General features: G+C 43.5%; 1 protein-coding gene across 1 annotated transcript in view; it reads right to left on the bottom strand.

Moving 5' to 3' along the window:
* The window catches only part of LOC308157759 (importin-11-like), a gene marked incomplete at both ends in the record, with an annotated part of 254304 nt that overhangs the window by 129357 nt on the left and 109687 nt on the right, over window positions 1–15260 (bottom strand). Inside the window, one exon of the mRNA XM_080531366.1 lies at window positions 11707–11791. Within this exon, the coding sequence (XP_080387492.1) occupies window positions 11707–11791 (85 nt within the window). The remainder of the gene's footprint in view (window positions 1–11706; window positions 11792–15260) is intronic.

The raw sequence follows: 15260 nt of genomic DNA, 5'->3' as shown, positions 1-15260 counted from the left end.
AGCTTGACAAGAGTTTAAGCGGTCTCTCAGTGACTGCAGTACTGGGAATTACCAGGCTTTTAGACAGTTCTATGGTTGAGCCAGTTCCCGCTCTTGATGGCATAAAAGCAGCTTAATGGACCATCGACAATCCTCCAGACAGGACAGGAGAGGACATGACACACACGCACATGCACACATTTCTTTACAATATGTTTAGCCTGATTTAGACGACTTTCTCCAGCTCCACATATTCTGGGTTCGGGTTATTTCCCTTCATAGAGTTTACCAGAGTTTACCTCTGTGGCTCAGTGGGTAGAGCGTGGCGCTAACAACGCTTAGGTTGTGGGTTCGAGTCCCGCTGGGACCATATGACCTGAAATGTATGCACTCACTGCAATGTAAGTGGCTTTGGATAAAAGCGTCAGCTAAATGGCATTTATTATTACCAATGTTAGTGCTGGGGGGTCGTAAGTTACTTGCGTACTAAAGTACTTATTCTATAATAAAAGTGATAAGTCTGGACAGAGGGAGGGAGCCGTTCCAAAAAGTGGTCATCCAGTATGAAGGACTGTGACAGCCAATTCTCTAGAGACACATATACACACAGGAATCACACACACACACAGAAAACACACACACACACAGAAAACACACACACACACACACACAGTGTGCAGTGGCTTTATTCTTTCATTTAGAAGATGTTCTGCAGGTGTTTGTGGACGTTAAAACCAGGGGCTTTGGGTATCTTTTAATCCAGACAGCCTGTCAGGACTAAGTAAGTATCGTCTCTGTCTGGATTGCATCACTGGATTGTACATTGTCACATTTCATGGGTCTGTTAATAATTTAATTTAACTTTGCCTCACTTTTATCACAATGTGTATCAGTGTGTATTATATGACTTTCTCCTGCATGCCCAGTCAGTTATAGGTGCCAGAGAATAATGTTGAAATGTGAAAAATTTAGTTTATTATAGCAGCTTATGAATTGCAGATCACGCATTTCATCTCATAGAGCAGAGAAACAGGGGGGTATGATATGTTTTATCATAGTCGAGTCGGCTTTAATAATGTAACAGCAACAGTGGTATTGAGACTGGATAGAAAAATAGGGATCATTAGAAGGGGGAGAGCGTGCTGGATAAATTGTCACGCCTTTGTTCGGAAACTATTATTATTATTTTATTTTTTTAAAGATGGCTATAATCATCCATCCTCTTTGAGCCCACTGTCATGCTGCAAAGAATACCTCTGTGTCATTGGCTGCTATACTGTAGGCATAAAAGGAGAGAAACTCATGGTGTGGCCCCCATCTTCCCCTGACCTCAACCCTATTGAGAACCTTTGGAGCATCCACAAGCAAAATATATATGAGGGTGGGAGGCAGTTCACATCAAAACAGCAGCTCTGGGAGGCTATTCTGGCATCCTGCAAAGAAATTCAAGCAGAAACTGTCCAAAAACTCACAAGTTCAATGGATGCAAGAATTGTGAAGGTGATATCAAAGAAGGGGTCCTATGTTAACATGTAACTTGACCTGTTAAGATGTTTTTGTTTGAAATAGCTTTTGATTTCAGTAAATATGACCTCCTAATATGACCTCCTAACCCTAAATTCATCAAATTACCATTTGTAGTTCTTTACAACCTATAAAATGTTTTGAAACTCTGTTGTGCATAATAATTTGGAACAGTGGATTTTGAGTTTTTTATTTAAAAAAAAAAATACTGTTATCATTGGGAGGTTTGTTCAATAAAATTTGAATTATACTCTAACGGTTGATGACTTGAAAATTATACTGATTGTCATTTGCATCGACTATTTAGGAAAATCTGAGAAAAATATCATTTGCATAATAATTTGGAACGGGCTGTATAGATCAGATTTCTGCTCTATTCATTGAGGAAGCTTGGGGAGATGTTCAGATTCAAATTGCAGTACAAAAAACATTCACACTCTTGATGTACAGAGCAAGGCCTAGACAATAGCCAAGGAACAGAAGAACTACAGAAATACAAAAAACAGAATCACAAAGGCCGTGACAGAATGGGCCCTAACCACTTCATTGTCTGATAACTGCCAACAGATCAGACATGACTCAGATTAAAGCAAACTTTTAGACAACTCTTATCTTATCGTATTCATACTGCACTACCATTTGTAGCAATGCGCTTGACAGCAACCAAGGCTTCCATACCTCAAAATAGCTCACAAATCTGTCCTGGACAGGCCTCATCACCTGAACAGTCAATATAAATCAACAAGAAAAAAACATTTATGACAGGATATGTTAGAGAGCAAACAAGCTATCTATCCCACTTCGACAGTCCAGTCTGATTCTGGAAGCCTCCTCCGTCATCTGTCAGTCAGAATCTCTCCTCTAATCCATCTTCTACCATCTGCCATCAACTCTCTCTCCTCTCTCCAAATTCCTGCTAGTCTGGCTTCCATTATTCACTCCCTCTTTTGTTCTTTTATTCCTCACTCTTCGTCTCTCTGTACATACTTTTGATGGTGTGTACATGCATGTGTACAGTGCGAGATCACATAATGTGAAGACAAAGGACGAGCAAATTGCTGAGTGCAGAAAGTGCTTAGTAACTCTACTCAGGTGACATGCCTCCTAAACCCGTTAAACCTGGGACGAACAAGTCTCCCGAAAATCAAGAAGCGGAAAAAAATGTGCCAGCTAACGAGAAAACGTTGCTAGCTAGCAATGGAGAAGGGGCACGTGGCGTCGATTCTGAGGCTCTGGCTATGGACATATCTCAGTACGTTATTGAGACAACACTGAACAATATTACAACACGGCTGGAGTCTAACACAAAGCGCATCACGGAAGCTGAGAGCCGGGTATCAACAACGGAGGTTAACGTGACAGCCCTGGGGCTGAACAAAGTGTGCGTCCATTTCACAATCACAAACATATATGTACAGAAACTCACTAAAGTATAAAACACAGCTAAAATATCGCTTCTCTTCAAATCACTCTCCAGCGCTTTGAGGTAAATGCATTAGTTTTTTTGGTGAACTACCATAATAACCCTAAATGGTTAGAGAGTGCTATTTCTCTGCTTTCAGAAACTGTTGGAATGTTTTCGATTGCACATATAGTTCAAGAATTACGATAGTTTGAACGAACCTTGTAAAATCCTGTTGAGAAGTTATCGCAACGTAGAAATAACTTCTGTTATTTTATTTTATCACTTGTTATGTTTCTACTTCCATCTTACGACCCTTTTAAGACGTTTTATTTCAACTGCAGCAGAGTTTAGCAGACAGGAAGATGTTAGCTCGGGCATCATGTGACTTGGATGAGATGAGATGAGACCCCCCCCCCCCCCAGATCTACATGATTCACGTGGGTCACCTATTTTGAGGTACAAAAGCCGAAAGGTGACAAGTTTGCACCACTGCATATTCTCAAAAACCTTCATAACTGAAAAATGTAAGTGCTACAGGTCTAAAATCATTGAAGGTCTTTGGGTTTATACACTTGGTAACAGGATAATAGTTGAGTGTTTCCAGATTACTGGTATCTTTTGTAGCTCAGGAGGATTCCATAAAAATAATATAGCCTAACAAATGTTGCAGAGCTGCTCACCACAGGTCTGAAGCACCTTGCCACAGAACTCCTCGGGGCCTGGGCTCTGTCAGCTATGGGTGTGCGTAAACAACTTTCCAACAGTGTCGACATCAATGGCCATGTTTTGTTGCATAGTCCTGCTCCTCAGCTCATCTGTCTGCTCTGTAAAATCTTGTTTATCAAACCTCAAGTAGAACTCATTAAAACTGTCAGCTAATTGTGTATCAGAGTTAAAACCATCTGGACTAAGTGCCTTATTCCCCCTCTCATAACACCCAGTCATTTTGTTCATGCCGTTCCAGGCAACTCTGGGGTTATTGCTTATAAACTCTGTCTCTATCTTGTCTTTGTAATTAATTGGAGCTTTCTTAATTTCAGCCCTTACCTCTTTTCTTATTTCCCTCTCCTTGGTTACATGAGCTCTATTAAAAGCATCTTTATTTTGACTTATAAGACTTTTTATTATTTTGAAGCCCAGGGTTTATCATTTGGGTGATATCATTTGATTTTCACTTCCTTGGTCGGGATCACAGAGTGTTAACAAAACGTAATATAGCTACACACCACGTCAGTACCGTAAGTTAATTTCTATCGTCTGAAAAGTCCAAGAACACTGAGCAGTCTGTGCACTTGAAGCAGCCCTGAAGAGCAAGCGAACTGTCCTCAGTCTAGACATTCACCCTTTGCTTCAACACCTGCTAATGTTGTAACACTGTCTTAGTGTGTGGGAGGAGATGGACTACATAATGATCTGATGATCTCAGTGGGAGTCCACCCACAGATTAATAAGACCCCTTAATAAGACTGTAGCACACAAGCTTAACGATGTATATAAACCACAGTGACAAATAATTGAGAGAATTCCCTTGGGAGGTAGAAGGGCCTCATCGACACAGAGAGCAGTTCTATGTCTGCTAGACAGAGTCCTTCTCTTACAGTACATTACTGCACCATCTGCGAGTTATATACAAGCAAACGCCTCCTCCCTGTGTCTCCCCCGTTACCTCACAGTCACGATTGAGTCAAATAGGAGTCCCAAAGTCATTAATATCCAGGGAAGAATCCATCTCCATATCTGTCAGTCAAGTATCAGTCAACGCCATGATACAGGGTACTCTTAATTTGCGTAGATGAGTGACATTGGCTTGAAATTTGTTGAATGCATACTTGCCTTCATAGAAGACAGGGGAATGCGATTATTCCGTAATTGTTCTCTGATCCGGCTGCGAACACCACCCCTTCTTCCTGACATTAACTTCCCCAGGGTTATATACTCAGTTTTTAGACATCCGAGAGCTCCGCATCTAGAGTACAAACAGCGGATTATCCATAAAGTAATCCGGGGCTTGTCGATTCTATAGTAGCCCCAAGACAAAATTCCTGTGTGTATTGAATTCTACTTGTTTGGGAATGGTGAAGGCCCAAAGCGATATTCAGGATAAAAATTGCCACGAACAGAAAAAGGATCTCCAGTATTCTGTGATAAGGAGAATTTTTTAGATATAATAAACTGTTACTTTAATTTATTTTGCTTATACTTATGGAACTTAAACATTCAGAACCATTCCAGAATATGACTGGTGTAGGGATGCACCGAAGGTTCAGCCACCGAATGTATTGGAACGCATCATAAACCGAAAAACCTGCCATCAGTCACACACCTGGACACCCCACCACACTTCTCTGAGACCCGTCAAGCCAGTGCGGGTCTAAAGAACAATAAAAGCCCTGGACCCGATGGCATCACAGCAGAGGTTTTCAAACACGGAGGGTACCTCCTCACGCGCCGTCTGCACCTCCTGATCCGCAACATCTGGGAACATGAGACCCTCCCGCAGGACTGGAAGGATGCAAACATTGTGGTCATCTACAAGCAAAAAGGGGACAGAGCCGTCTACGAAAACAGCCGCGGAATCGCTCTCCTCTCCATCGCAGGGAAAGTGCTGGCGAAGATCATGCTGAACAGGCTGGTGGAGAACATCTCGGAAGCTGTGCTCCCGGTAACTCAATGTGGTTTTCGGAAGACCAGATCCACCACCGACATGGTCTTTGTCCTGAGGCAGCTACTGGAGAAGAGCAGAGAACACCGCAAGGATCTTTACATAGACTTCATAGACCTAAGCAAAGCCTTCGACACCATCAGCCGTGAGCTGCTCTGGAAACACCTCGACAAACTTGGAGTACCACCCAAGTTCCTCTCCATCCTTCAGCAGCTGCATGACGGGATGCAAGCCAGAGTCCAGACGGGTGAACTCCAGTCAGAATTATTTGAGGTAAATGTTGGGGTGAAACAGGGCTGTGTCTTGGCTCCGGTGCTCTTTAATCTCCTCCTCTCTGCCATCACCTTCCTCTTCCACCGAGCATTGGGACACGAAGACGGTGTCCATGTGGAATACCGCCTTGACGGTAGTCTCTTCAACATCCGCCGGCTCCAAGGACATACAAAGACAAAGCCCTGCCAAATCTGTGAGCTTCAGTACGCTGATGACTGTGCCATCTTAGCTCACAGCCCAGAGTCTATGCAGCACGCTCATCATCTCCAGCAACATCATATCCGGTCTATACAAATCCTTCGGGTCTCCAGGTCAACATCCCAAAAACCGAAGTCATGTCCCAACTCACTTCCCAAACCTCTACACTTCCCAGCTTTCACATAAACGGTGTTCCACTTAAAACAGTGGATCATTTCACCTACCTCGGCTCCACTCTGTCCTCATGCTGCTCCCTTGACGCGGAGATACACACGCAGTGTATCAATAAAGCCTCATCATCCTTTGCATACACCTACGCAGCAGGGTTTTCGAAAAAACGAAACCTGAAGGTTAGCACCAAGGTTGCCGTTTACACCGCAGTATGTCTCTCCACTCTGCTCTATGGAGCAGAATCCTGGACCCCATACCGCCGGCACTTCAAAAAATCAGGTATAGTGCTGAGGCACAAATATATACATTTCTAGCCTGCAAACTGCGACACTTCAAATGAATGTGCAATAACACTATGTGCAATATGACAACCCTAGTCGTCTATCTGTACAGTATAGTATAGTGGATAGTGTACATAGCCTTTATTTATGTAAACCAGCTCCTTCCCTTCTTGTGTTTTTTTTTCTTTCCTAGCACCAGGGGAGCCACCCCTCCTAAATTTCGTTGTTTGGTACCTGTACTGTAGCAATGACAATAAAGACCATTCATTCATTCATTCACTCACTTCACCAACTTGGAGGCCTTCCACATCCGCTGCCTACAGAGGATCCTCGGCCTGTCCTGGGAAGATCGAGTCCCCCGCACAGACATCCTCAACAACACCAACTCAATTTGTATGGACGCAGCTGTGGCCAAAAAACATCTTCGGTGGATAGGGCACACCATACCGTATGCCTGACCACCGCCTGCCCCGCCAAGTCCTCTATGGCCAACTGAGAGGAGCAAAGCGGGCTGCTGGAGGCCAAAAGAGACGCTTTAAGGATTACACCAGGGACTTCCTAAAGCGAGCAAACATCAACACCACGCAGCTCGAAACTCTGGCACTCGACAGATCAGCCTGGCAAGTCACTTGTGCCACTGCAGTTTCCAAAATACATCAATCCAACCAAGACCGAAGATCTGAGAGGCGCACACAACGACACCAGCGGGCGGTTGGAATTCCCCTGGTATCTGGCTTCCCCTGCACCATCTGCGGACGGGTGTGCTCAAGGATCGGACTCAACGCCCACGAGAAGTGGCACCAGCTACAGCGTCGCTGAAACCCCCCCCACCCCCATCCTTGGAGCAAGCGTCATCATCGAACATGATGGACAGCTAAGAGAGTGTATGTGTATGTTAGTGTCTGAGTGTACTGAGAGTGTGAGTGAGTGTGTGTATATGTGACAGCAGCTGGTGAATGCAAATCCATTTCATTGCAATATTTTTGGCTTGACTAGGGAGTGTGTCATTGATTTTGAAACGTTGACATTTATTTAAATTTTTCCAAATAAAAGTCAGAACATTTGGTCGGTTGCCGACTTGTTGCCGCTTTCACCAGAGCTGTCACATAATGAGAGTGTGTGTGTGTTTGTGTGTAAATGAGTGTGTGTGTGTGTGTGTGTGTGTGTGTGTGTGTGCATGATAGTGAGTGAGTGTGTGTGTGTGTATGATAGTGAGTGAGTGAGTGAGTGAGTGAGCATGCATACCAATCATCTTATCTCAGATGGATGATTTTTCTTTTAATTAAGATTTGAATTCCACTCTCATACTTTCTCCGACCCGCTGCCAGAGTGGCCAGAAAAATAATATTTCACCTTCAGAAGTGTAACTTTTGGGGTGTTGCACATCTCTTCCACCTACGGTTAGAGAAGGAGAAAAAAGAAAAACACTAATGACTTGGTTCCTAAATAAATGCCACTGCTGCTATATGGCAGCATTTCGTGTTCCGACCTGACGATAAAGGGGAGCCTGCAGATTTGGACGAGGTTTTTTGCAAGATTCGCATTAAAAAGACGATGGCCATCGATGGGAACTAAAAGTTAATATATTGAGCAGCCCCTGTGACGTTATTTTTTATTTAATTTTCCGCGGTAATACGGCATACCCCGGTAAAAAGTGAGTGCAGACAGACAGACAACACTGGCAACACTGGGTAAGACCTCCCCCCCTTAGGGTCTGTCCATCAGTGAAAGAGGGGGAAAAACACCGGAGGAGTCTGACCGAGGAACAACACGCCGAGTAATTTCCTGTTTTTCTGTTCATCTTTTATTCAGGCAGTGGTGGATCACCAGAGGCCGGAGAAAATCTCTTCATCCAATGAGACAAAATAAACCAATCACCAAAATGGCGTCCCGAAAGAGGAAGACATGGATGAGGGAGGGAGGACGTGTCATAATAGATCTGAGGTCAGCCTTTGGTCTTCTGCCTGCTCTCTTATAATAATGGCAGCTGGGGTATCTCTATTTAAATCATTTAGTCATGTCAAAGTGTACCCTGGCAGCAGTAAAGCTTGAATGGGGTATTATTATAGATGGCTAGATTTTTTTTATTTTTAAAAAGGACAAACTCCTGCATTAACACTGAATGGAATGTTGTGGTAACATGTCAAGCTAGCTTTCGTAAGCCGCTTCCTCACCCTTCTTAACAATTGTCTGATTGTGCTAAATGATGCTTGAATAGTTAACAAGTGAAAGAGCTTCAGAGAGAGATCAGAGATCAGCAACAAACATCACATTAGGCAATAAATCACCTGTGTCTCTCAACCACATCCTCCTGGTCCTGTCAACACTGAATTATACATGCCAGATGAAAGAATAGAGGTAGAGAGTGTGTGTGTGTGTGTGTGTGTTTGTGTGTGTGTGTGTGTGTGTGTGTGACTGTGATATCAACTGAAAACCATAGCTGCCACTAGTGCTTCAAACATGGACCACAGTGCAACACAACCTATGGCTGTTAACAATTTTGAACAAATTCAGAGGTTCAGAAGCAAAACAAACAGTAACATCCTCTAACAAAAAAACACTACTGAATACACAGTAGCAGTCATAACAAATCAGAAAGACTTCAATGCACTTAACTTCTAAACTACTTGGGACCTGTGAAAAGGTCTATGGAAGCCGTCACTAAGCCAAGACTCTATTATGCTTACAATGAAACTATGTGTGACTGACACACACACACACACACACACACACACACACACACACACACACGTTTCAATATTATGATTATGGTATACGCGCACGCACAGACGGACAGACACATACTTCCCCCCACTGAGACTTCATTAGTCATCCAATTATAGCAGATGAGCTACTTTTTTTTATTTTTTTATAGCAAAGACCTAAGTTCTGGGCCCTGGACAGTCTGGACGGATTGTATGGCAGCTGCTGGACTGAAAAAATCAGGTGTAGTGCTGAGGCACAAACATGTACATTTCAAGCCTGCAAACTGTGACACTTTAAATAACGTGAAACAATACTATTGTGCAATATGACAACCCTAGTCGTCTATCTGTACAGTATAGTACAGTGGATTGTGTGTACATAGCCTTTATTTATGTAAACCAGCTCCTTCCCTTCTTGTGATTTTTTTTTAAAAAGTTTTTTTTTTTTTTTTTCCTTTCCTAACACCAGGGGAGCCACCCCTCCTAAATTTCGTTGTTTGGTACCTGTACTGTAGCAATGACAATAAAGTCCATTCATTCATTCATTCATTCATTCATTCATTCATTCATACTTTTCACATGCTAAGATGAAACTAGAGAGTATTCTATTCAGGAGCTAAAGTTGCGCTTCTACTTTTAGCCAGATTTCCCTCAGGTGGACTTTTCACCCTTTGAGTGTTGGTGTTTACTCATCCCTATGCCTGTGTGTGCACCTACACATTCACTCTCCTCCTGTTGTGGCTGCATTCACTAATGGTATGGCAGCCTCCAGGGGAGAACATTACATGAACACCATAAAGATTCAGCTACAGTTACCCAACTGCAGCAGATTCCTTGTTGCAACAAAAACGGATGAAATAAAGGTAAAAAAAAAGTGGGTCTGTCCCACTCTCTCTCTCTGTCCCTCTCTCTCACTCACACACACACACACACACACACACACACACACACACACACACACACACACACACACACACACACACACACACACACACACATCAATCTTTGTGTGACAGCAGGCACAGTTCTTTTGAAGGTTTGTTACATACTACACAGCATTTTCATTTTGTTGTGCGTTACAATCACTAGGAAGTCGATTAAAACAAAACTGGCAAAAACATTGAGTTGAACATTGTGGAATAGCCTTACCTTAGAGGCTAAGCCTTACCTTAGGGGTTAACACTTCTAACACTAACTTCAAGACGTGGGAGTTGCTTTAGGGCTTTACCAACTCCTACTCCCTTTTCCCCATGTCAGAATTATTCTGTACCCATAATTATGCTTTTATTTATGATGGGGGGGGTAGAGAGTTATATATCATCTGGCCATAACACAGACTCTGTGATATGAGACTCATGAGATTATTTCACTATCCTTTGTAGATTTTAACCCAATCTTGTACCCTGTGGATTTTTGGGGGGGATTTTTAAATCTAAATGAATTCACAAGAGGAATGATAGAATAGCATGTAAGGGAATGAAACATAAAGGATAGGCTCATGATTGGAGCTCACCAGGGAACAGGAGACAGGCTTGACTCACCAAGAGAGGAGACGAGAGAATACTGAATATTTTAAGAACTTAATTGCCATCCCTGAAAGTGTTATGTTATTGAACCTTGTATGTCGTTTAGCAAATCAGGCCTATTGGCTTACCTGCCACGCAGAACATGGGGGGCGGAGTTGAGCGTTCAGAAAAAAGAAACTCCTCACTCAAGGACTGTTTACATTCTGCTCTCCCGCTCTGTGTCCACTTCCCTTTCACTTACCTGCTCAGCCCCGGGACACGCTCATCGCTCACAGGGAGAGAATGTTTGCGACTCAAGACTCTCCTAGCCGTTTAATGTTTCAATTATTAATTACATTACAATTGCATAATTTCCGATTTTTAATGAGAGCCACCACCGTTTGTTGAACATGTAAGGATGTTCAAAGACCATTCGACAGGAAATACGGCCGCTTGAGAATCCTTTACCAAAATAGAACTGGTGGTGATCGTGATTTGGCCGATACATTGTGCAATACACTCGCTCCAATGTTTTAATGAGCTTCAATACAGTTCGTAAAGCAGGGAAAACGCAGGTTCCTATACACTGTTCAGCTGCATGGTGTAATTAACTGTTCTTCAACCCCCACAGGGGACCACCTGTGGAGCCCGAAGATAATGACAGTCATAAGCAGCAGAGGGAGGGAGAGAGAGAGAGAGAACACAGTAGCATACCACTGTACATGCTACACTACACCATGTGTAGTACAATCACTATCACTAGGAGGAGAGTGAGTGTCCATATCGGTTCAAACACGTTCAGTAAAACAGGTGCCAGTGTATGGATGTTGCTGCTTTCCCCCAATCCAACCATGTCAGATTAGCGATGAGTGCAAGGACACGTGCGTTGTAGAGTAGAAGAACAAGGCCCCAATGGAAGCTATTATCTTCCCCTAGGTGTGTGTGTGTGTGTGTGTGTGTGTGGCGGGGGGGTTGTGACAATGTAGTCGGCCATGTGACTCACCAGCTTCTTCCTCTTGTCCTGCTCTGTCGGCGGCTCCTCATCGTCCGTCAGCTTAGGCTCCTCGTATTGGCTCATCAACATACAGCTAGAGAGACAGAGACAGAGACAGACACACAGAGTCAGATCACATTAGGCTTCTGTAGCTACCACAGGCAGAACACGCACACACACACGCACACGCACGCACGCACGCACACAAGGTGGCTTATCAGCATCAAAGTGGCTTATCAGCATAAAAGTGGCGTGTCGGCATTAAAGTTATGAGAGCGGAAGACACAACCACCCGCCTGCCCTCGCGCACACACACCTCATGTTGGCTGCATGCAGTAAAGAGAGAGATAGAGGAACTGAGTTTGCTTAAACCTTGTGGCCTGCCTGCCTGCCTTCCTTACTAGAGCTCAGAGACAACACAGAGATAAATACATGCACAGACATGCATTAATAGACACTATTAATTGAGTGTAACACTCATATACCTAGAAACACGCATGCAAATGCACATGCACAGACATGCACTCGCACAGACATACACTCGCACAGTGACAAACACACACACACACACACACACACACACACACACACACACACACACACACACACACACACACACACACACACACACACAGGAGGCATATCCATCATGCAATTTTATATGGTGCCGTAGTGGATGTGCCATAGGCTGTGTTCGGAATAGCATACTAGCATACTACTCATACTAGATGTGACGTAGATTTGAGTATGCGAGAGCGTTCACACTGTACAGTATGCGAGATCTGAGTATGCGAGATGACAAGACACGTCTGGGGTAGTGAATCGTCTGGGGTAACTGAGGTTATAGAAAGTTTAGGCTGTAAATTGTCAATCCCATCTGGCAACCCTGTGCGCTTTCAGCCTCGTCAAACTGCGTCATACAAACTCGTCATACAGCTGTTGTTTACATTGTCCGATAGCCTGGGGAGCGAAAGCTTGAAATAAACATTGTTTTTTGCACAGATTTGAGTGTGCAGATGCTGCTTTTTTGCACACTATTTGATACTCTTCAGCTGCAGCACCCCAGCTAAGTCTGATCACGGATGAGCGGTGGTCTTTTCACCATACTGGGAATTAACATGGTGAAATGCATTCTTAGACATGTCTACGTCGTCATGATTACAAATATTCCACTTGAAATGCATGAAATCCAAGTTTATTTGTGTCTTAAGGCCAATGCACACAGCGTGCGATTTTGTCGCACGACAACATTCGATTCTCAGCCTGCCTGGTCCGACTTGGGTGGTGTGAATTGAGAATCGAATGTTGTTGTGCGACAATATCGCATCGCACGCCGTGTGCATTGTCTCATTCAAAACAATGGAATCGAATTTGCGGTGCGACAAAATCGCACGCCGTGTGCATTGGCCTTTACACACACGTTCACCTAGTATTTGACTGCTTGTAGCCCAATCACGAATGATCCCAGTATTGTCGCTTCAGACGGACAAGTTGGTTGTATTGTGCTTGCTGCAGCAAGCCCACGATATGCTCATATATATTTATTTTAATCATGTTCTTCTACCAACTGCTAAGACAACAATATAGTAAGCTAGTTACTTGAGCTAGCTAAAGATGTTGGCCCCCCAAATCATTTTACAACTTGTTGTAATTATGTTACGATGTTTCTGTCGAACTCCGTAAGAGAAGGTTTGTAAGCAACGCAGGGTGCGTTTGTAAATTCGCTCTGAGAGCGCCGGAGCGCACACTGGGTTCAACGTCATAAAGGGACCAGGTAATTTGATTGGACGAGGCATTCCATGAGTGCTGATCAGATTTCCAGGGCGAATTTACGAACGCAGCCGTAATGTAGCTAGCGAACAGAAGACAGAAAAAAACGTCAGATCAGATACTGTATATAAACGGGTTATTTTGATAAACTGGACACATTTTGGGAATATATGTGGTTACTTTCTCGCCTGAAAACATATTAAAACTTCATAATGTGACATGTTGTAAAGTAACACTTATTACAGCATTTAGCCAATGGAGGTTTAAAATGGAGGAATTTGATTCGCCGCTCCGGCCGGTGCGAAATGCATTCTGGGAGGCAGTATGCATACTGCAGTGTAAACGGTCGGCTGGTTTTGGCCTACTTATTATGAATTTAGTAGGCAGTATGCAGTATATACTCATTGAGTATGCTAGTATTCAGTATGCTAGTATACCATTTTGAACACAGCCATAGAGAGAGATGAACAGGTTGAAGGAGAGAACCTCAGGGCATGACATCTCATCTAAAACTCACGACTTGACTTACTCACTGCACTGCGGCATCAGCCTCACATGACACGCTGAATATGGGTGCACACACACACACTTACTGAAATGGCTTGCAAGACATGAATAACATATATGCACGATTCCTTGACCTCACTTGAGACAAAGAAACGTTGACACATTGGTAGCACTACCTGGCACGGAGCGCAAAGTATCAACGGGCGTGTTATTATTCAGTGGCAGCTGAATTTCAAATAGATAACATGCTACTTTATCGGCTTTACGGATACCAGGCGTTGTGGCATAGAATATGAGAATTGTATGTAGAGTATTGAATACTGTCCTTGTTGCAACTAAATAAAACTTCACACTCCGATACTACACTGCAGAGTTGGACGTCAGATGCATGAGTTTTTGCAAAGCACAACTGTCAGAAAAACATGCCGGCATTGATAAAAGCAATCGATAACCTTGGAGCCAAACGATTCCGATGGATCGAACAATTTGGTACCTTGGTTTGCTACCTGATTGATCCTGCCAGTAGCATATGCTTGTCTCAAAGATTAAGCCATGCAAGTCTAAGTACACACAGCTGGTACAGTGAACCTGCGAATGGCTCATTAAATCGGTTCTTGATTCCCATCCCAGACACAGACACATACACACCACCACCCCCCCCCCATCCCCACCCCCCACCCCCCCACACACACACACACAGAGACACACACAATTTCCTCTAAATGTCCCATTATTTGCAATAATGTTTAAGTTTATTGCAAAAAGGAGCAGCACACATTCTCATTATCATATTCTGCGCTGCAGTGCACAGATCCTAACTTTCCAAACATTCCCAAACTAACCATACTAAGTTATATTCTCCGCATCAGTGTCTCAGTTTATTAACGAACAGGAATAGCAAACAAGTCTATTCGCTACAGTATACTTCATCGCCTCCCAACCACTTATCGTAAGTAAATATAGAAGATATATACGGTATATATATATATATAAAGATGGACCAAAACTTTTAAAAAAATATTTGGGGGGTTCATTCTGCTCCTGGGGAGTGGGGGGGTGTGGTGTGCCAGTAGTAGCAGGGTGGTACCAGGGCAAGAGGGTATTGGGCATGGGTCATAGGAGAGTGCTGAGGTTAACACCTTATCACAGAGTGAAACACTGTTCTACGGGCCATTTCACAGACCATTACACCGCTAGATTGGTACAGCCACTGAGAGGTGTCGAGACACAAACACGCAGCAGCCTCCCGTTCTCCACACACCTATGAGATTTTAGGCTTTTTTTTC

The sequence above is a fragment of the Nansenia antarctica genome (genome assembly GCF_963989245.1).
Source record: "Nansenia antarctica genome assembly, chromosome: 5".
NCBI classification, from domain to species: domain Eukaryota; kingdom Metazoa; phylum Chordata; class Actinopteri; order Argentiniformes; family Microstomatidae; genus Nansenia; species Nansenia antarctica.
Note: the sequence above shows the minus strand (reverse complement) of the source record. Positions and strands in the feature narration are given on the sequence as shown.